Raw genomic sequence first — 22,869 nt, forward strand, 5'->3', positions numbered from 1 at the left:
TCAGTTATTTAGGTTCGTTGGGTACAAAACGAAAGTAGGTTGAAGACAGAGTCAGGCCTGTATGGACTTTTGGATTTTATGATGATATTTTGTGGCATTTATTGAAATAATGGTAAAAATCACAATAAAAACTAAAATATTGACAAAATAATCTATTTTTATACACACATCACAGCTAATAGCTCTAAAATGTGCATTAACAAGGCCGCTCCTTCAGTACAGCAGTTCTGTGAAGTACTGCAATGTTGCCACTAAGCAGCTTACTAATTGCATACAACAACACTTATTGATGCTCTCATGGAAATAGACAAAAACTGTTCAAACAGTAAAATTAACAATCTCAGCCATTCCAACAGTTTTAGGGGTTCGAAAAGATTATCAATTAAAGTTTATTGTTATCACTCTAAATTGACAGTTGTTTCCCTTCCATAAATGATACGATAATTTCCCTCGTTACGACAAATTGCCAAAGCGTGGGTAAGCGATGAGCTGTGCAGGGGTGAATTTACCCAGGACTTTATTTATTATTATTTTTTTAAATCAGATAACCGTAATTTATCAGATTACAGCATGTTTTCCTTCCAATTGTCCACTGGATGGGACAGCCAGGAGGGCAGGAATCCCACTCTCTGTACCAATTCCAATTATTACATCAAAGGACAGATAGTCCTGATTTGGTCATTTTTACATGTTATCTACGCTTTCTCAGCTGCTGAATTAATTTGTGAGCAATGTTTGCTAAGATTTGCATTAGAGAGCAATGAAAATCATTATGGAAGTTATGGACATTCAATCGTTATCTTCTAGAAATTATTTTTTAAGTTCAAAGACTTTTAGGATGTTTTTAAAGGTGGGCTTAAGCTCCCCTGGGCCTGGAGCAGCTGGAGAACCCTAGGTGGCTGCAGGGCCACTCAGTCTGGCTGGTCTGCCAGATAAAGATGGGTGTGGCGCTTGGATGGAGGCAGCGAGAGACTAGATGAGTCCCTCTCCACACCAGCTTCAACAGACTCCCTAGAGTCTCTGCTTAGATGTCAGACCTGGGAGTCCGGAGAGATGTATGGAGCGACCTCGTCTAACAGTGGGCTGAATGAAACACGGGTTGAAGTTGTTACTAAAGGGAGAAGGTTTAGTCAGAGAGGTCTGAGTTTTATGTACAATCATACCGTAATTGGATTGAATGTTATTCAGTTTGGGGCTGTTTGACACACAGAGGCTGAACGCTTAAGTGAATAAAACAGAACTGTGCTGTTCAGACTCCCTGTTACCTGCTGATGTCATACTTCCTGTTTAAATTGGCAGACCAAATGAAGAGCAGACTTAGGGCTGGACAATATACCGAGATTTTAAAAACGGAGATTTTTTTAAAAGAGATATAAGATTAGACTATATTGTTTATATTAAGATGGTCTATGTTGAACTATAATTATATTTCTATGTATTCCAACAGGTTATTTTTCAGCTGTTTCTCATATTTATCTACAGCTGTTTGTTAAAAAATGTGCCTGTGAGACGTTTAGGATAAAGCTTTGATTTAGAGATGGCTTTTTGTAACTACTTTATGAAAATAAATACATAACAAGATAAATACTGTATAAAGGCCTTCAGCCTAAAAATATAAATTATTATTATCCATATCGCCCAGCCCTACAGCAGAAATGCTTCTGTGGAAAAAAACTGTTTATTTTTTAAAGCCTTGCATCCCTGTTACACAGCTGTTTGCTATATTCTCACTTTACCCTGTATTTAATTGGAGAACCTAATATTAATATAACAGTCATTCCAATGATTGTAAAATAAGATTAGAAAATGCTGGCAGCTATTACGGATGGAGAATAAATCAGCACCGCTGCTATTATCAATGAAATATGTAGTTATTTTGAATATCGGCATCGGTCTGGAGAGTAAAAATGTTTGCTGATGTCATGTTTTGTTTGCGTGATCATGTGATTCCAAACAGTCCCTGAATACACCTGGAGGAGTGCTCCATTTCACATATGCAAACTAAGGCTCTCAGAAGTGCAATGGCAGGTTAATGCTAGAGCCAACATGTCTGCGGTCTGGGCGTATTTTACTGCGTCCCAAGACGACAGCCGAGAAGATATATGCGATTCATGCAAAGATGGGAGGTGGGGCGAACGTGAGGTCTTTCAATACCACAAAGTTAAAAACAGATTTGGACATTCAAGATATTCAACTGTGTCCAGTGAACATCATCAACAAGCCAATGTTAGAAAGCCCGAAGCTGATTCTATTCATTTATTTTTAGTCTGACTCTGTAGACATCGGTAAAACGAAAACTTGATGTCCTAATTCAAGATTTAATCAATTAATAATGCAAATCTGGCCAATGAGCTAGAGATAACTTATCTGACGGAGGTGTTCCTGCACCACAATGACCCCGTACCCCCTGCCTATCAACACTTAAATTCAGTGTATAAAGTGAGATTAAAATGATTTGTTTATATTGAGATTATAAAAATGGAACTTAGAAATATTCAATATGAGTGAAAGAAACAGTCTTCAGAGTCTTCAATGGTTAAATGTACTACTTAGCAAAAATGACTGCTAAACATTTCACAAAATGGGATGCAAGTTCAATCTGTATCTGCAGTGGACTGGACTTCGTTTTTTAAAACAAAAAAAATTATTATTACACATATCACAGAATCATTGTCAGCAGGGCAAAAATATGACTTTTTTCAAAGGTTGTATTTTTCTAAGAGCAGGGCGCATCAATAACACAGAGAAACTGATGTTCTGAGGAGCCTGTGAAATGAGTTTTGAAGTTGTTATCACCCACTTTGAGACAGCTTGTTAAGGGCCAAGGTAAACCAAGTGATATTCAGTCCAATTTGAGTACCTCATCTTCTGAAATGTTGCCTCTGAAACAATAACACTACCATTGTGGCACATTTTTATAGCTCCCTTTTGGCTCAAACATTAAACAAGGCTCTTATCACTACGCAATGCCACAACACAGGCAGTTCTCTTCTCAAAACGCGGGAGGATATTCAGCGACAGGAGCAGCGAGCACAGGGCGACAAGGACCTAAAGGATTGTTTAATCTAAACCACAAGATTGAAATCAATCAGGGTGGGCAGCTGTCTGGAAGACATAAAGAGTAGACTTTACATCATCTTTATCTTTTATCAATTTAGTCTCATGTAGTAGGGCAGATAGAAACAGTTTCTGACTGTGGGTTCATACGGGTACGTAGTTGTTAAAAGGGACGGGATCCATGTATTTCAAGTTTAGAAAAGCTTTACTAAACATCAACAGATTTTACTCCATTTCCTTAAATTAGAACGTGAGGCTCGTCTGTCAGACTAAAAGCACCATTTGAAAATAAAAACTTTAAGCAGGTGTTAAACTTACTTTTCATTTAGTCCACATTTTATGTATTAAAATGTTTTTTTTTTTAATCTGATGCAATGCTCTAATGTTAAATGTGTTTTTCTTAGTAGTAAGCAGAAAATATAATTAACAGAAATAAAGGCCTGGAACCATCAGTCTATCAGTAATTAATCTATAGAATGTGGTTCACTAACCCTAAGCTGAGCCACAGAAATGAAGAAACTTTCAATCATTTTTAAATTTATTGAATATGTGTGCCCACTTACTGAGCTAGGTGTAGTGTACTCTATCGCGCCTGTGGGCCAAGGTTAGCCATTCCGTCAGGTGACCTGAGAAATAATCCTAAATCTAGGGAGAAGGACTGTGTGAAAGTGGTTGAGGCACTGGTTTTCAAATATCCCCCCCCCCCCCCCCCTTTGATGAAGGAAGAATTTTCAGCCCCCCTGTCATTTTGAAGATTACATATATATAATGGTTCATTTATAACATATATATAACGTGTAACACAGCTTTGTAACAACTACAATGAACATTGCCACACATTAACTACATAACATTAACAACAATACAAATGACATTTAGCCCAATTCCACTCGTACCTGCAGTCGAATTTTAACTAGCTATGAAAAATAATATTAAAGGCATGAATCTTAAAGACAAACCTTAGTCACATCAAGTTTTGTACTTTTTTAGGAGTTTATTAATAGTATTCCTCAAACTACTGACTGCAGGCACAGACCACACAGTAGGGGGTGCTGTTATCACATTTACAATGATTTAGAAGGCCTGGAATTTCTGGACAAAACAACAGAAAGGCTTACTTTTGTCCATGTAAATGTAGCTAGTGTCTCGTCTTTCTCAGGAGGACGAATGAGACGCAGCGACTGGCCCACGAAAACCCCGCAGCTCATCTTGGGAAACTGCTGTGCAGCATTCCACCTCATCTGTTCCACCCAAGTCTGTGCCCTAATGAATACCTTGCAGTGATTTTTGTTTTGGTTTATTGTCGGGTCGCTGATGCACTTTGAAGGGGAGGGATGTAACCAGTGGCTCCTGTTGGCGCGCCACGCCTCTGATTGAATGAGGGGTAGACATGAAAGAGGGTGGCATGTTCAGAAATGTGGACTGTGCCTCTGTTGTTGGAGCGTGTGGTAAGAAATCACTTATTTTATCATGGTGGTGTGGTTTCTTATATTGAACACAGACACCTCTTGTTAATGTTTTGCATAATGGATATTGCAGTGCGGTCACACAGGTCAGTAAGAAGATGCTTGCATTTCACCCTGCTGACAATGTGTCATGTTTGTAGTTCATTGTTCTGAATTGTATTGTATTATTAAATGTTTTGTACTGTGAAGTGTGTAGTATTAATTTGACTTTGATGTTTTTAGTTTCAGATCAACTGTATCCAGCTGTCCTTTTTTTGGGGGCCAGATTAAATTGTTTTTGTTAGTCCATCCGGTTTTGCATGAAACGTGGACCAAAAGATCTGGGAGTGCATCTTGTAAGGGCGGACTAACAACTTTCTACTATTTTGTTTGTTTTTGTCTTTTAGAGCCAAGGCCCCATTTTTACAGCACGTGCATTTCTTGCATTTATTTAAGTGCCTGACTTGGTGTTTGTCGAAGCTGCTTCACAACAATTATATAATGAAATCTTCTACCCAGGAGCTGATTTAAAGGGGAATCTTTTCAGGAACTGTTACCAGATCTGCGTTACCTGTTCATCTGTTCTGCTGGATTTCTGGACTTTAATTTTCCTTTTTCTGACAGATGTGAACTGATCTCAGCCGACCTTTCTTCTAATGCCACTGCCAGGCTGAACTTTACTCACTGGGTTCATACCGTTCACTGCTCTGTTTTTCCTGTTCATTCAGAGTTCCTGCCAGAGGAACTCTGGAGGGAAACTCAATGTTTGATCTGTCTCACCAAATCCTCTTACGGGAAAAGGAAATCCAGACATTAAACCTAATGAAACTCCAGGAGCTATAAAAGCTGTTTCAGCGAGTCACCGCTCTAAGTCCTCAAGTAATAATCATAGACATAACTCCATTGGTGTTTGACAAACTTATTCTTATTTTCTCATCTAACACAAATTAAACCTGAAGAATTTCATCATGTTGATATTTCAACATTTTAGGTCTATTTAATGAAATCTGTCATAGCAGGCGCAACACAACTAAATCTGTTGCTGCTGTGACAAAAACAAAGAGCTCACATTTAGCTTCTCCGACTCCCCAAAGAAAAAAATAGATGAAACAATCATATAAAATCCTGCTGAGGCGAGTTATGGTGGCAGCTGTGCTTGATGCTGATGACAGCGGGTTAAATCGGTGCTTAAAGTTTCACTCAGTTATGTCATCCTCAGTGAAGTGTTCCCAGCAGGAAAAAAAAGGTAATTTTAGCACAACTCCAGAAGAGAGGAGATATTTTTCACAGAGAGAAGAAAATCTAAACAGACATGAAGAATGAAGATTTGATTTTGCCCCTGCAGCTCACTGATCAGCTATGCACCCCTCCTGCATTTAGGACATGGTAAAATTGTCACATGTGAGGAAAAAGTGCAAACAGAGCAGAAATTCTATTTTACAAAGATATGCTAAAACCACATAGTGTAAATGAATGAGCTGGTACTTCTAAAGACGTGGGGTGCAGACATGTAATAAAGAAAGTGTTTAATTGGATGTGATGTTTTGGTTTTGTTGGGGACCTAAACGCAGATACGAGGCAGCAGGCGTGAGGTGAGTAAAGACGATTTGTATTTAACAGAGTGAATCGGAAACACCTCACTGGTCACTCAGACACAGATAAACTGAACACTCGGATGACCATGTATATAGACCTAGGGGGAAAGAAACCCACAAAATAAACCAAACTTACTAAAAAAAACTCCAGATTGTGACACTAATCAGTATTAAGAGATGTTTTCAAGCTTTTCGAATCTGTATAATATGATTGAACTTGACTTTGTAAAGTGCCTTGAGATGACATGTTTCATGAATTGGCGCTATATAAATAAAATTGAATTTAATTTCATTTTTAACAGCCCATTTAAAGGGAACTAACATCATACTGGGTTTTTTGGTATTGTGTGCACCATAATGATGATGGAACAGAGAAAGCATAATGAAGGTTCCAAACAGCTTCATGTTCTCTGTGACCACAGTTTCCCATGTTGGCAAAACGTATTAAGTTCATGGGACTGTGGCAAACCTCCCAGGACGTAGATGCAATTCTAGCTTGATCAGACGGCGTTAGATTGCACCATCTGTCGTGTTTTCAACTAGAACTGGCTCCATGAAAGAAGACCCAGGAGAGCGCCACTATCCACACAAAACACATAAAAGCCAACCTGGATTTAGCCAAAATACATGATCAGCCCCACTGTTTTTGGGAAAATCTCTATGGGCTGATGAAACAAAACCAGAGCTTTCTGGCCAGTCACATAAGCTCTATGTTTACAGAAGGGATAAAATACTAATTTTCTTTAACTGAAACGAATACCAGACCTGATGCAAAACATGGAGGGGGCTCAGGTTGGCTTCAGGGCTGCTTTGCTGAATCTTTGAACAGGAAGCCTTTAATCTGTCCGGGGCAAAATGAAACATCAAGACTGCCAGGGCATCTGGGAGCAAAACGTGCTGCCTAGTGTCAGAAAGCTTAGCCTCAGTCACAGCTCATGGATAACAGGATAACGGCCTCCAAGAGTCCAGATCTGAACCCTACTGAGCATCTGTCCACACCAAACAAAAAGAGATGCCATTTCAAGTTATTTCAGCTGTAGATGATCATCAAGATGTTTTCTGTCAAATGGCAGATGGGCCTTTGAGTTACAATTGGTCAGCAACTCTCTAATGGATACCATTTTTGCCCAGTCTCTTTCTGATCGATGAGTCATGAACGCTGAGGCGAACCAGGGAAGTGGGAACTACTACAGAGCTTTATGTGTTTTTTTGTGATCTTCTTGATGAGTCGCTTATGCTCTCTTGGGGGTAATTTTGGCAATCCAGCTAGTCCTGGAAAGCAACTGTGAAAAAATGTCTGCCATTGTGGCTCCCTGGAGTTACAAAGCCTTAGAAACGACTGTGTCTCATCTGTTCCTGAATTTCATCGTATCAGGGCTGGGCATGAGCCGGTTATTGGTTTCACAGTATACCACTGTTTTAAAACCACTATCATTCTCCATCTGTTGTTTAAGCATTTTCTTTACATTTAAATCTTGTTAGGCAGAAAGTGTGCGGATCCCTCAGGTTGTGCTGCTGCTGCAGCATCACGACCCCCCCCCCCCCCCCACCATGACCCTACATGCAAGACGTGCTTTCGGTCAGCCCAGAGGAGGCAACACATCTAACATGATAGCACACCTGCGGGAGCAACACCCTTTGCTATTTAAAGTAAAGTTTATGCCGCCTTAAAACAAATGAGCTATGTTTAGTGTCAGCCATTAGTAAAACAAATACTACCACTGTGCTACTGAGGCAGACAGCTTGGTGATTGTGCTGGTCACAACGTGTCTGCCAGAGCGTCTTGGAGTTGTCCGATTGTGTATTTGATTAGTTTTAAGTGAAAGGGGGAAATTACCAAATGTCTCTATAGCCTCGCATTTTGTATAGCCTACACTTGTTCATATTTGTAATTTCTGTTGTTTCTTTGTGTGTGCAACTATTCAATAATAATAATTCTACTTTATTGATCTCACAATGGAGAAATTCACTTCTGCATCTTAACCCATAGTGGGCTGCCACCAGGGGAGCAATCTGGGGTTAAGGGTCTTGCTCAGGGACACAGAGTGCCGGCTGTGTCGATCGAACCGGGTACTTGCATCCTTCTGAGAGCGCAAGCGCGCTTCTCTAACCATTAGGCCACCATTCCCTATTTATATGTAGTGTTTACGTTAAACACCACTTCAGAGTCTAAAACACAATAAAAAAACTCCCAACTTGACTCATTACGTCGATAAAAAAGATGGCTGTTGCTGCGCAGTATACCGAATTGTCTTTGCTATTAAAGCAGTGGAAACGCAACGGTCCTATCACATATGAACTTTGTTCATGAGTATAATTTGATTGTGTTGGGTTCCATAAATCATAAGTATGAACATGCATGCCATAGGGGAGTGAGATCCGCCATAGGGGAGTGAGATCCTCCATAGGAATGAAATTTCAGCATCTGTGATCTAAAAACAGCTTCCACTGACAATTGACTATAACTGAGTAAATCTCCAAAAGTGTTGAGACTGAATTTTAAGAGCCTGTTTTAAAAAAAAAAAAAAAAAGTTAATCTGTTTAAGGAATACATTAAAGACTGGATTTATTTTATTTTTTATCTAGAAAGCATTCAGTTATTTTAAATACATATTTCTCCATTTTCATGTTCTAGATATTGTTCAAAAATAAACAACTGTTCAATATAAACTTTTTTTTTTAATTCACACATTTCAAAATAATGCAATTTAGCACTAAAATACCGTGATATTTTTGCTTGAGGTTATCATACAGTCAGAATTTCATACCACCCCATGCCTCATCAGGGCATTATGCATTCCTTTATATCTGAACTCAGCTTTCCCCAAAAATAAATCAGTGCCGGGTTGGTTTGGGTAACTGTCTGATTCTGAACAGGAACCCATTAATGTCCTCATCACATTCTGCATGATCTTCTAGGAGCAAGAGAAGAGCAGGCTTCTTACCATATCTCAACTGGGCTGAAGTAGGTGGCGCAACTACCAGCTGCCCTGAAAAAAAAAAGATGGAAGAAAATGTGTTATAAAAGTATCCTGCAATTTCACGGCATGAATTTAATGTTTACATCTGAAATTACAAAGCTGATCAATAAGGACTGATGGATGGAGTAAGACTACAGCAAGATGCCAGAAGAGATGGAAGACCGTCAGAGGAGAGAGGAAACAGCTTTCCCTCATTGTCAGAGACAATCATGGATGTGAGGACAAAAGCGACATCAGAAAGTGATATTTCTGCTGCCAACGAGGCCTTGGAGACATTGCCTGCTATCAGATGTGACAAGTGTTTGTGAAAGTGTGTGGTGACGAACGGAGGCAGATAAAAGATGAGAAGGCAAAAGGTGTTAAGAGACATTTGTTGATTTAATATGGTTCTCTGACTTAACTTAGTGACAGTAAACTAAGCTGAGACCAATTACAGTTTTTCTGTGTTGTGACAATAAAGCCCTGTAACCTGGATCAGGTTTAGCCAGCAGACACCTCAGTGTGAAGGAACACAAGAACCAGCTGTAAAACTAGGGACAAATACACGACTTTAAGGCTGAACACATTACAGAATCATTTCCTCTGCCGGTTGCTGGAAATTGGATTCCCTGCCATGAGGTCAGAGGAGATGCAAGTCCGCCTAACGAAGTCTGCGGCATCACTCCCCGGTGTTATTTTACCACTGCCGGGTAAAGTCAGGTGGAGGGAGAGTTTATTTAAAGAGAGGAAGCCAAATGAACTCCCAGCGGAGTATTCCTCAGCCTCTACTACTCAGTCCAGGATGTGTGTGTGTGTGTGTGAATTCAAACATATAGATTCACAATCCCCACATGCCGTCTGCGCTTATATCAGACGAAATGGGGGCAGATAGGAGGAAAACTAGTCCTGCTGAGTATCGACTCAGGGAGATGAACTGCGACAGACGGGCGACCAATTACAGGAAAGACCAATGGGAGCTGGGCCACCAGGGCGTCTAGTTTCACTCCGGGATACAGCGGCATCGGTCGCTTTCGTCACCATCCCTGCTCCAAGAAAAAGCCCATCTACCTTTCTTTGCTCCATCTCCTCCACCTCCTCTCATTTTCCCTTTCGACTCAGATTACAAGCCTCTCATGTTACCCTCGTAAAAACAGAAAACTCAACGCCCATTTCCAATCTATGAACTATGTTCATCGTCTTTTCTAACGGCTGCTGTTGCTTCCAGCTTCGGCGGGTTGAGCAAAATGAAGTATTGCTTATTGCAAAATTCCCTCTGGAGCGTTCTTTCAGCTAATCAGATATTATCTCCGGTTGCAGGTTGTGGAAAAACCCTTGCAGCTTAATGAGCATCAATTATTCCACCACAGCAGGAGAACAAATTGACAGTGATGAAGGTAATTTTCACGGATTGTTATGTACTAGAAACCATGTCCAATCCTTTATTTCCCACTTAGCAGCTGTTAAATGTATTAAATAAAGGCTTCCTATGATCCACCTGACCCATCGCCACATAGCGGCCGTTTCAGCGTCATAACTTTTCTCACAGATGCAGAAATACCCTCTGCTCTCTTCTAAGATCCTGCGTCTGTTATGAATTAATAAATTCATTTAATCTTAAAGTACATCATCTGTTCATTCGGTCTAAAAAATGACAGAGCTCTGTAACTACAGAGGACAGTAATTGTTTAGTTTCTTTCAACCACATAGAAAATTTCACATACATGAAACTTGTATGATGAAGTTCAGCTGAATTACTCATCTGCTGGACCAACCTCTAGCATAAAGATTTGTCTAGGGCCATAAAACTAATCATCTTCAGGTTTCCTGTTCACAAGCTTGTGATCAACACTGTGATTTCTTCCTATTTTAATTCAAAATATAATCAAAAGGAACAAATCAGAGGGCCATAAATACCCAATTCTTTAAGTCGCATTAAATTAAAAGTCGTAAAATCCAACTTCTTAGTGGGGAAATTTCAGTGGGACAAAAAGTGGGACTTTTGACAGTGAAAGTTGGACAAACGTCAGCAACCTCGAAACCTAACAGTATAAAAACTTGTGAAAGTTGCAATAATAATCTCTCACATTGCTACTATTGTGAAATTCTTAAAATACAGCCTGAAATAGAGCAGAATAGTAGAATAATTTCGTATTTTTCCACATGTTGGGGAAATTCTCAGTGTGCAGCAGCAAAAGGGATAGGAAAGTAGAAGCACTCTGATCCATACATCGTTGTTGTTCCTGCTAATAATAATAACTGTACAGTAAATAACAGTACAAATTGGAAAACGATTTAGTAATTAGATCATTGAACTGAGTATTTGGGAATGTGCTAAAGCACTGCAAGAACCAAAGGAACAGAAACCTCTGAACAACAGGATTTTGGTAAACCATTAGAGTCGACATAGTACTGCAGCGATTATCACAGAAACAAGTTTGTCTATTCAAATCTTGACAGAAGCTTTTTTTCTGAGCGAGTAACTTGGCTTGTGTTGGTAGCGTGATGCTACGGGGCTACTTTGTGGTCTGGAGGACTTTCTCTAATTAATGGATCCATCAGTTCTGTTCTTCACCAGAAAATAATGAAGGAGGATGTCTGGTCATCAGTTTTTGACTTAAGTGCACTTAGGTAATGTTGAAGGACAAAGATCAGAAGCACGGTGGTGAGTTTTCCTCAGATTGGTTCAATATGTAATCAAATAGATGATGGTTTTATAGTGGCCTAGTCAAAGTCTGGACTTAAACTGGATTGAGATGTTGTGGTGTGGCCTTAAACAAGAGGTTCATGCTCTAAAACCCTCCAATTGGGATCAATTGGGCCGACCAAAAGAGAAACAGCAAAAATTTGTCTACGTTGATGCAGAAGACTCTGTGCCAGTTTTCACTGTCCAAAATACCCGGCTACTAGGTTAAGAGGCCAAATAACTGGGACGGGTTGGTTTAAATAACTTTATTTTCTCCTAATAATGGATATCATGATTTTTGATGGATTTTTTCAGGTTTTCAGTTATTAAAATTAGTTTCATGATCTAAGATAGTTAAATACTAATTATAAAAAAAGTAAAAACAGAATATAGCTATATTTCTGTCCCAGTATGAACATTTTAATACTTTAATCTTAAGTCTAATGAATGAGGCTGTTCTGCATTAAACAGCATCTCTATTAACCAACGTTTCTATCAAGTAAGAATGAAAATGTGGCTACAGTTTCGAGGGTCAACACAGACAACTGGTTTAAGTCCCTTTTATCATTTAATTACGTGAAATATTTAAATTGAAAAAGTTCAGTTCAAATTTACAGAAACAAGAATTCCTGAAATTGTCAACAGAGTAAAGTTTGAAACATTTTACAACCAGTGTGACCCTGCTGAGTTTCATTAGCTGTATGCTATGTACTGCCCCCAACAACTCCTCCGATTCTCAAAGTATTGATTGCATGGAGGCGTGTATCCCCAAGAGCTGCTTGTCCAGAGTCACTTCCATTTCAGCAGAACCGAGTGGTGAAAACATCTAATGGGCTGTGACGAGCTGCTAATCAGGAGCAGGGCAGCCGGGTTTTCAGCAATATAATAGGATCAGCAGCACCTACTGATTACAATGTCTACAGATAAACACACAAAAAATCTCATAACAATGTAAGTTTTTTTACACTCAGCGATCTGTGAATTTACCATCTTATTAAACAACATTATTTAAACAAAAAGTCTTAAAAAGAAACACGTCTTCTCTAACCTGTCTCTCAGCAAAAAGTTCGACTCAAGACTTTTCACCTTTACCTGATGTGGAAACTGGAGTTTCAGGAAGTAAACTGCACAGCTCTGATATCTCATGGAAAGATTGTGAAGCATTAAACAGCATCAAACATTTTTGCTAATCTCCATTTCCCAACATAGGGCCAACACATCTCCAATGCTTGAATGCAAGTCTACCCTTGAAGATTGGCTAAGGAAAAAAAATAAAAAAATAAAACAAAAATCGGTCTCTGTGTCATGTTCATACTTCAGGGAAACAGGAAATCACATATTACAGACTAAAAGTTAAGGGATAAATGTGAAACAATAGCATTTATTTTACAGAGATGCTATAAATTGTGGTTTACTAAACACAGTTTTTAGAGATGGACTGAGAAGTTATCTTGAGTCTGGAATCAACCAAATTTTAGCATCCCTGACCAATGGTGGGTCAGTGGGAAACTGAAAAATCTGATAATTTACCAATTAGTGAACGTACACTAGTTAAGCCCATGTGTTTTTTTGTGATCTTCTTGATGAGTCGCTTATGCACTCTTGGGGGTAATTTTGGCAATCCAGCTAGTCCTGGAAAGCAACTGTGAAAAAATGTCTGCCATTGTGGCTCCCTGGAGTTACAAAGCCTTAGAAACGACCGTGTCTCATCTGTTCCTGAATTTCATCGTATCAGGGCTAGGCATGAGCCGGTTATTGGTTTCACAGTATACCACTCTTTGTTGGGGACGTTGTTATGGAGTGAAGAAAAGTCGACATTGGTGAGGTGTTCAAAATTAAGTAATAAAAAAAACAAACAAACAAAGAAGCTATGTGCACGATACTTGGATAAATTTCTACAGTTTATTCACGCTGTGAGGGAGAGCAGGACTTTCAGCAGATAACAAGAAGGCTGAACATGTTACATCAAAATCCTTCTGTTTTATTTGTTCAGCTTTCATGGAAAATGTTGTTAGCCTTTTGGAAATCCTACAGTTAAAGTAAGGATCTCCATTCAAAAGAACAAAGAATACACTATTTTTGTAAGGCTAGCTGCGCTAATAACTTACATAATATGATTAACATTGCTAAAATGTCAATCTGCAATGATTTTGTTTTTGCTACACAACAAATGATTAAATCCTGCTCTACTGGTGAAGTGACACTGCCTTTGATCTCTACATAAATCATCAATGACTGATCACAGCAGGGAGGCTAATATTTGGAATGCTCTTTTATTATAGATCTTAAAAAGAAATAATAATTCATTAAAAATGGTATCAGCTTGTCAAAGCTTTAAGACAAAAAACATCACAAACTGGCCACAAAATTGATGCATCTAATTAATTGTAAAATGTGGATATTTTTATGATTTTTATAGGCTTTTCAAAAATATTTTTTTTCAAATGTGTCACTAAATGTGAAGGGTGATGTATATCAAACTTTTACAGTTCATCTGCATTATCCAAAGTTATATTTTAAGGAGCAGTATAAATGTAGCTGTATTATCATGAAGCCGATGTGGTCTTTAGGCTAAAAGCAATTTATGAGAATCTGAAGCGATTTATGACTAAAGCTAATCAGTGATTCGGCAGGGACAGAGAAAAGTAAAGAATTGGTGAGAAAGAAAACACTTATACACGAATCATGTGTTGAAGCAGTTAACAAAAATGTCTGATTTGTTTATATTTGTCACTACATTTCTTTTTTAATTGTACCCACAGATTAATTGGTTCACTTTGTTGCTGCCAACAATGGCTGCTGCTCTGTTGCTGTTTGTGTAAGGCAGCCACTAACACTGAGCTTTATTTCTTTTGTTAAAAAAAGAAGAAAAAAACAATGAGAAAGTCACACTTTGTTGTCTGTTCAGCCTTGACAAATGACTCAGTCCAGACTCTGCTTCTTGGTACAGCACGAAACTGAAGTGTGAACAGAGTTTTGGAAAATGAAGATAAGTTTGAGGCGAGCAAGAATTAAAGCAAGGCTCGGTTTTGATCAGTAAAGCTCACACTGTGCTTCCCTTGCCTCAATAAAAATGAGAAATATGGGTGGTGAGATTTTCTGTAAATTCAGGTATTAATGTCGCGGAGACAGACAGGAAAAAAAAAAATAAAATAAAAAATAAAATAATATATATATATATATATATATATATATATATATATATATATATATATATATAGTACAACTAGCACAATTTTCTTAGGTTAAAACCTTGGTGTGTGACTCAATACAGTAAGCGTGAAATAAAGAGACACCTTTGTCCTTTCCTTCAGAGGTATGCGGTTTTTAAGAGAGCGCCATTATCTCAGAGGCTGTTGTGTGGAGGCGTGCGCTGTGTGAGCCGATAAACGTGCTGTATAAATCAGCGTCGCCTGATTGAAATTATATTGATGTGCGTTTGATTTAGCCTGTGTGTGTGTGTCTCAGGGTTCAACAGAAGAGGAACAATAGAAGGTTAAAACCATTCATCAAGTAGCTAGCAGCCTGTTATTCCCCCTGTGATGTATGAGACAGAAAGGAGGAAATTAAACACAAAGTGGACCTTGTAGACAGGGCATTCATTTGCAAATGCATGAATGTGAGGATGACGAGAGCAGCAACGCTGGATTTAGTGGGTCTGTTGATAAGGGATTACATATACACATAAAATTAGCATTAAAATGAAAAAAAAAAATACACTGACAGCCATCAATACTAATTGAAATGTCAGAGTTCTCAGAGTGAACCATTGTCTTCCAGATCCAAATTTCTAGAGTCCTTGGTCTATTTTTAGCTGAATCAAAGGCATGAATACATACATTTACTATGGATATACTGCTGATTTCTCTGCAGAGGTTAGACCCCCCCCCCCACACACACACGTATTAATTCAAAAGAGATTGTGTGATTAATCCACACAGTCCATCATGTAAATGTGTCAGACAGGAGCTGATTTACCTCTGCAGTCCCTGGCAGGTTGATGATAGACAGATTATATATAGATCCTGATAAAACCTCATTGGGATTTAAAATCATTGGCAAATAAAATCACATAATAAATACATTTCAAAATGTGGAATCTGAAAAAGAAAAAAAACAACACAGATTCTAAGAACTGATTGACAGATTGACTAATGAAAAGGTGATGGACAAACATCATGGAAGAATTGAGAGATAAATGTATAAATAAGTGGATGAATAAAGCATTTATAAAATGGGATTGCAAATAGTTTGGAAAGACAAATATTTTCTTTTTTCCAGACCAAGGATCAAATTCTTTCGAACTGTGTGGCAAGTTAGTACTTCTGAATTTTCCGTGCCAGACTTTTTTTTCCTAGGTAATAACAGGAACCATCTGCCATGTAACCTATGTTAATTAGGACCAGCCTTGGAGACTTTTCCAGCCAATGATTTTCAATTTTACCCCTTAATCGGTCATACTCAGTAGCACTGAAGTGACTTCGGTAAAAGTTATCTTCCATTAGAACTGGAGACTCAGGTACCAACTGCAGCTTGATTTACTGCAGGTTTTAAAGTATGGCGCATTCAGATTAAAGATGCTACATCTTTTTAAAACAAAAGGAATTCAATTGATGCTGCATTACCTGTTCTTATTGTCACATTTTTAGAGTACGCTTTCTAACATCTGTGTCAAAAAGTCAAAACTTCACATTTGGAAAAGGTGAATAAACACCTGCTTAAGACAAAATGTGAGTGTGTGCTGTTTTCTGAGGTCATAATCTCCTATAAAGAAAAAAAATGAGATGATCCATCATCGCTTTCTGACCTCAGAACTTAGTAGACAGGTTCATATAAACAAAAACAACCTTGAATATCAAGCAGGTCCTGCTCTGCATAACAACACCAATACCTGGGCTTCAGCTGTGACTTTTGCCAAAAGACAGAATCTAGAAATCCAGCCAGGTTACCATGTTTACTCAATCCACATTTAGACATCGATGGACCTTTTGTTTTGTATTATGTTTCCCTTCTTAAGCACAATATTGTTTTTAGGCATCGTCATTTTTATGTCTATTTAACGTAAATGTGCTCAATGGGCATCTGCTTAGAGAGACATACAAGGTTAAAGTGTTTGATGGTAACTAGATTTGGTAATAAATTGCACAGAAGGAAAAACATTATCTGGTCTGATGTCTTATTTTATTTTATTTTTTTGCGTTCTGGCAAACTTCTTGCTACTGTTTTTATCCACCATTACATTACCAGGGAGAAAGTCCCATTTGTGACAGTTTGTGAGATGTCCAACATGAGTGTAGCAATCATGGTGTATTTTTGGTGATCTCTGGTGTCTTTTTGTTGTATTTTACAATTTGGAGAAATGAAAGTATTTAGCTTTTTTTCCCCCTCTTCACAAAAGACTGGACAAGAAACTTAAGGATGTTTTATCTTGTTAGTTTTAAATTATACAAGAAACAGCCATTTTAGTTTTCAAGTCTAAGAACCAAAAATTAAGGTCTTAAGCAACTCACGATCTCAGCTGATTTATTGTTTATGCTACAGCAACAAAAATCTGTGAGGAAAAACCTGCAAATTCAAAAGTCCTCATTTAGAATAATTAAGTGTATTAAATTTAATACAATTGTATTAATTGAAAAGTTTTTGGTATAGTTTTGCCATTAGCCCAAAATCACACACGGACAAAATTCACAGGAGAGCACCCAAAATGGCTTCTTAGTATGAGAGTAATTTAAAAGGGAATGAAAATCGTTTTTTTTCTGGGAGTCAAACATGATAGAAACATCTTAGCAGGGTGAGCAGATATGTAGGAGTGTTAGCCGTTTCCACATTAATGGGACGGTAATCTGATTGTCCATTAGTCACAGTCAGTTATATGTCAGCATATACTCTCATGCTGCAGCAGTGTCTGTGATTGTCTATGGGTGTAACAGTGTGAGCCGAGACAGTCTGACACATGAAAATAGCTTTTCTTGAATAGAAGGTTCTCTTGTGAGAGCTCATCGCTTCTCTAATCAGCTTGAAAGGTGAAAAAAAGGCTTTTGTACTGAACCTTTTTATTCATCTGAGGTTTTAATTTACAACAGAGAAACATTTCAATATCAAAACAAAAGCAGAATTAGTTAAAAGGAGGCCTATTGATGCTCTTTACAGTATGTCTTTAGCATCCAATTTATCGTCTGAATCAAGGAAATTATAACATTGCATTTCATGTATTTTGTTAGAAAATTAGATCACCTCATTAAATATTTAGTTTTTTAAAGAAGTGTATACATCCATCCATCCATCCATTTTCCGTCACGCTTGTCCCTTCTGGGGTCACGTGGGGTGTTGGTGCCCATCTCCAGCATTCAATGGGCGAGAGGCAGGGTACGAAGTGTCAACGTATCAATGCCTAATGTCATTTTTCTTTATTTCTTAAAGAGGAAGTAATTTTACTAAAGCAAGACAATACATTTTAAGAAAGCGTAGGTTGGCCCCTTTAACACTTCTTGTAGCTATCTACCAGCCATGTTACCATCCAATTGTCATGCAAATTTTAAAGGAGCAATAAGCGATTTTCACCACTAGGTGGAGCTTGAGCATTATCTTTAGACAAAAACGAGACGCATCAAGCCACACCTGTCTTTACCTCGCTACAGCGATATATATTTCTATTTAATTCAGATGTGATCTTTTACGCTCTGCTAAAGCAAGATTGCTCTCACCCATTCTTAGGGGGGTAACCTTTAAAGCATATGTGACATACGGATCCGGCCCGCGAATTAATTATCTACGGCCCCCCGGATGATATTTAATTACTATTAGAACCGGCCCACAGGCCACGGCCGTCCGCTGGCTTTTTGCACTTGTGACCAATATGGCCCCACACTCTTTATTTGACACAAGGGGGAGCAAGCACCTCAAAAACCCAAACACTGATCAAGTCCAAGATGTTTTATTTCAACAAAAGCCGCCGTAATAGTGGCACGATAAAACACTCCCTTTCCCTTTTATTAAAAGTTCAAGATTATTCCAATAATTCCAATTCCAATGATTCCATCAACTGTCCGTGAAGGTCACCAATTAGAGGCCAGAATTTGAATAGTATTTCCTGCCGATACTCTCTGATCGAGACGGAGTGCTAATGGGGTACCGCGCACGTGACGTCACCGTCTCAAGAGCAACGCCCCTTTTGCCGCTTAGGTAGGGCACACAGATAAAGAAGCACGGAGTACCCAGTTATTACAAGCGCAACAGAACCAGCGATATGACCGACTTTACAGCCGTTAAACCTTCCCAAGACGATGTCCCAGGCGCACGGTTTACTGGTCGCACTGTCGAAGAACACACCAACCTTCAGCTCAAACGATGGCTTGAGGTTCGAGGGCTTAAAAAGACTGGAAAACTGGCCGAGTTGATGAACGGTAAGCTTTGGTTTTTTTCCCTGCGCGGCGACCATGGCAGCGTCGGCCGTTTTTTTTTTTTGTTGTTTGCAATCACCGTCCAGGAATGGGTATATGTTTAATGTTTGTCTCATTTGAAATGTTTTTGAGTAAGCTATCCTGGTAGCAGGCTATCATGTTAGCGCCTGCTACCATGATAGCCTATATGCTGTCATGGTAGCAGGCGCTACTTTATTAACATGTCGGCCACCAAAATACTCTTACCTTGACTTGATGTCGCTGGAATTGGGTCAGGATGTTCTTCGGTTGGGCCCTTTCCTCCGACAAAATGCTTGCTACATATGTACTTGAATTTGGTAACTTTTTCCGGGTTGAACTGTTGTGTAGGCCGACCGCCCCGGTGTACCAAGCGCACACGTTTCTCCTTGGCAGTCTTGAATTTCGGGAAAGTAATGAAGAAAACATCCTTCATATGCGGCCGATCAGCGTAACTCGAGTCGCTGTTGCACGTTCCATAGCAACAATGTTTAAAAACCATGGTCTTAGATTTGGAAAAAGCAGTCGTTTACCGAGTAAAACCTAGGCTAACGCACGTCTCTTTTACAGCGAAACAGCGGCGGGTTTCCGGAGTTTGCCCCACTGCGTACCACGTGATGTGACGTCATCGTGACGTTGTGTTTCTAAAAATAGCTCGCACGCGGTACCCCATTACAGGCGCCCTCGGTACTGGGCCGTCTGTTCACCTCCCGGTATTCTGTGCATGGCGTGCGGATCCCACCCGCCCCTCACTTGGCAGCGTGTCTGTCTCTGTCGCCTACCGGATCAGCACCCCTCCCCTTCCATCCAGGCTATTTTTATTTTGGCTTCAATCAGCCTCGGCTGACACCTGCGCGCAGCAGTTGCAGAGTGCACTAATTGAGCTCCGCCTCCTTAGACAACAGACTTCAGCCCGGTGTGCTTGGACTGTTAAAGAGGAAAAACAAAAACAATCCAAACATGCAAAGCACAACAAAATCGTTTCATCCCCGACACAATGCCCCAGTTGCGCGTCCAAGCTGCTCGGACGCTCTCTGTGTTTGGCAGCACATACCTGTGTGAACAACTTTTCTCTTTAATGAAGCTAAACAAAACATCACACAGGAGCCGTCTTACTGATAATCACCTTCACTCAATCCTGAGGATTTCCTCAGCTCAGAGCCTAACCCCAAACATTGATGAACTTCTACAAAAGACGAGACACCACCTAGTATCCGGCTCAGCCTCAGACAGGAGATAGGCCAGAATCTGTAGGCGTCTCCGAAGTTTCGTATGAACTGTCAGGGGGCAACTTTCTTCTACTTGATTAAGTTGCTACACATAGCAGTGATATCAAAACGCCAATGTTCCCACATTTTCACTTACACATTAATAAGTTATAGTTGATAAAAAAAAACTGATTAAATATATAAAATATAAACTATTGCGCACCGGTCCAACAGGTCACATAATTGCTGCTCAGCCAATCAGATCGCTGTATTGTCAGCTGTGCGAGTTCAACCAGTTCATCATAGCTGCGCACGTAAAGTGTTATTTATCTGTTTCCAGACGAAGAAAGCCCAATAATACCATTTTCTGGTGCCAGTTGGCAGAGATCTTGATGGCAAGGAAAAAGAAAAAGCCCAGTTCATCCATCCATCCATCCAATGTACAGAACATGCGATTTTTCTTTGAAGGAAGTTCGTTTTTATCTTTTTGCCTGTTGAAAAATGGTTTTACTTGAAATTACTGACAGATCAAATATTGCTTTATTCATTTATTAAATAATATACACCATGTTAGGTCTTGATTCAATAGGCTATGTGCAATAATTTCAATATGTTTTAATAAACATTGAACCAGTCCAGCCCTCGGCTTGCAGCAAATTATTTTTTTTGGCCCTCGGTGTATTTTACTTTGACATCCCTGCTTTAAAGGATCATCACATTTGTTCCCATGTACCCATCTTGACGTCGGCCAAAAACGTACCCACTCCATGGAATAAACATGAAGCAAGTAACTGATTGATGGGCTGCCATTAAAACCCTATTTTAATGAGTTTGTCCCAGAAGACTCGAGCTTCCTCCTTGTTTTGACTTTCCTCCTCTGTTTCCTTTCTTACCTTTGTTCCTCTTTGAAATAATCTCTATCTTGCTCTGCTCTGAGGACCAACATCCTTTCTTGTTATGCAACAGTTGGGCTACATTTTGTCTGCAAACATTTCCTACTTTGAACTCTAAAAGAATTCAAAGTGCAAATCTCTGACACTTAAATGCCACCTCCTCTATACATGACCTTTACTACAAATAGCCTTTTTATTCTGGCCTTGCTTCGCTCCAACGGAACAACCCGTGGTCCTGGAAAGCGTCTGGGTTCAGGGAAGGTTTACGTGGAGTGTGACGTTTAAAACCCTGTTTCAGTGCAAAGTAAAGGGATATGTCTTCACGATAAGAATGATTAAGAAATTGATGTATTAAAATAGAAGAGAGGTTTATTTAAATGAAGAAATAACTAAATAAAACACTTACATGCAGGTTTACAACTTTCAGAACTGCCCAGGAGGGAATCCCATTTTAAAATCCTTGCTCTTATTTTGAAGCTGGCACTCTTTACTGAATTATTTACAGTTGAATCGATCAGCCTTTCACCCGATGGTGCCGATTTTCAGTTTTCTTCCGAGGTCTGATCTGCTAATTCTGATTTTGTTTTCTAAGGACTAGAACACATATAATGGAACTAAAAGGTATTGCAGCTCATATGATAGAGCTAGCACGTTTGAATCCAAATTAAGATTTAGGATTTTTTTTTCTCAATTATTTTCACAAAGCTTTATGTAATTTTATTGAACTAAAATGGAGAGAGTTCAAAGTTTGGATGCATTCCATGAACGGGGGTGGGGGAATCTATTTTTTATATATCATATATTTGAACTCCAGATCACCAATCGTAGCTGATCAAGGAAAAACCAGCTCATCCAATCTCTGCACAGTTGATTGTATCCAACTTCAATTTATAACTACTGATTTGAACAGAACAAGAAATCATCTTGATCCTCCGCTTGGTAGCACCCTCAATGCATTCTCTGCCTTGTACAAACATCTCTCACCCTTCCACCCACCTACCCTTAACACAAGTGACGAAAAATAAGGGCTAGGCCCCAAGCTGTCCTGCGGCCTCTGGATGGAAAGATGATGGCTGCTGATAAGTCTGTCATAGAGAATTAAGCTCTCTGGCGGTCCAGCTGCCACAGCGACCCAACCAATCCTGAAATTGCCGATTCAGCTCGTCTGTCGCCTGCATACATTGCAGGTAAGAGGATCCCGCAGAGAATTTATACCATGAAGGGCTTAAAGGTGAAAGAGGAGGACCTTAGACGTCCTCTGTTGTCATCTCAGTGCATTCGCCATCTTGTACCGTTCTCAGATTTTCAGCTGCCGTACTTTATTTATGGACAGATTAATTTAAATTAAAAAAATAATGAAGAACATTTGCTACATCTCTTGCAATTGTAAAGAGATGGCAGGCAGCCTAATATGGCAAACTGTCTATCATTTAAATTTGCAACACAAAGCTGTTTGCAATGACACAAAACTGCATGGTTACATGAGTTAGGGAGAAAAGGGACTTGTTTTTTTCCAGATTAGAATACATTTTGCATCTATTTTGGAAATCAAGGTCGTAGACTCTACGGGAAAAGTGGGAGGCACAGAATCCAGCTTTCTTGAGGGAAAG

General features: G+C 39.2%; 1 protein-coding gene across 1 annotated transcript in view; it reads right to left on the reverse strand.

Annotated features, from left to right (window-relative positions):
• LOC105940369 (transmembrane protein 65) overlaps positions 1 to 22,869 on the reverse strand; it is a 41,807-nt gene that overhangs the window by 12,938 nt on the left and 6,000 nt on the right. Inside the window, exon 3 of the mRNA XM_012882884.3 lies at positions 9,043 to 9,087. Within this exon, the coding sequence (XP_012738338.2) occupies positions 9,043 to 9,087 (45 nt within the window). The remainder of the gene's footprint in view (positions 1 to 9,042; positions 9,088 to 22,869) is intronic.

The sequence above is a fragment of the Fundulus heteroclitus genome, chromosome 3, assembly GCF_011125445.2.
Source record: "Fundulus heteroclitus isolate FHET01 chromosome 3, MU-UCD_Fhet_4.1, whole genome shotgun sequence".
Classification (NCBI taxonomy): Eukaryota; Metazoa; Chordata; class Actinopteri; order Cyprinodontiformes; family Fundulidae; genus Fundulus; species Fundulus heteroclitus.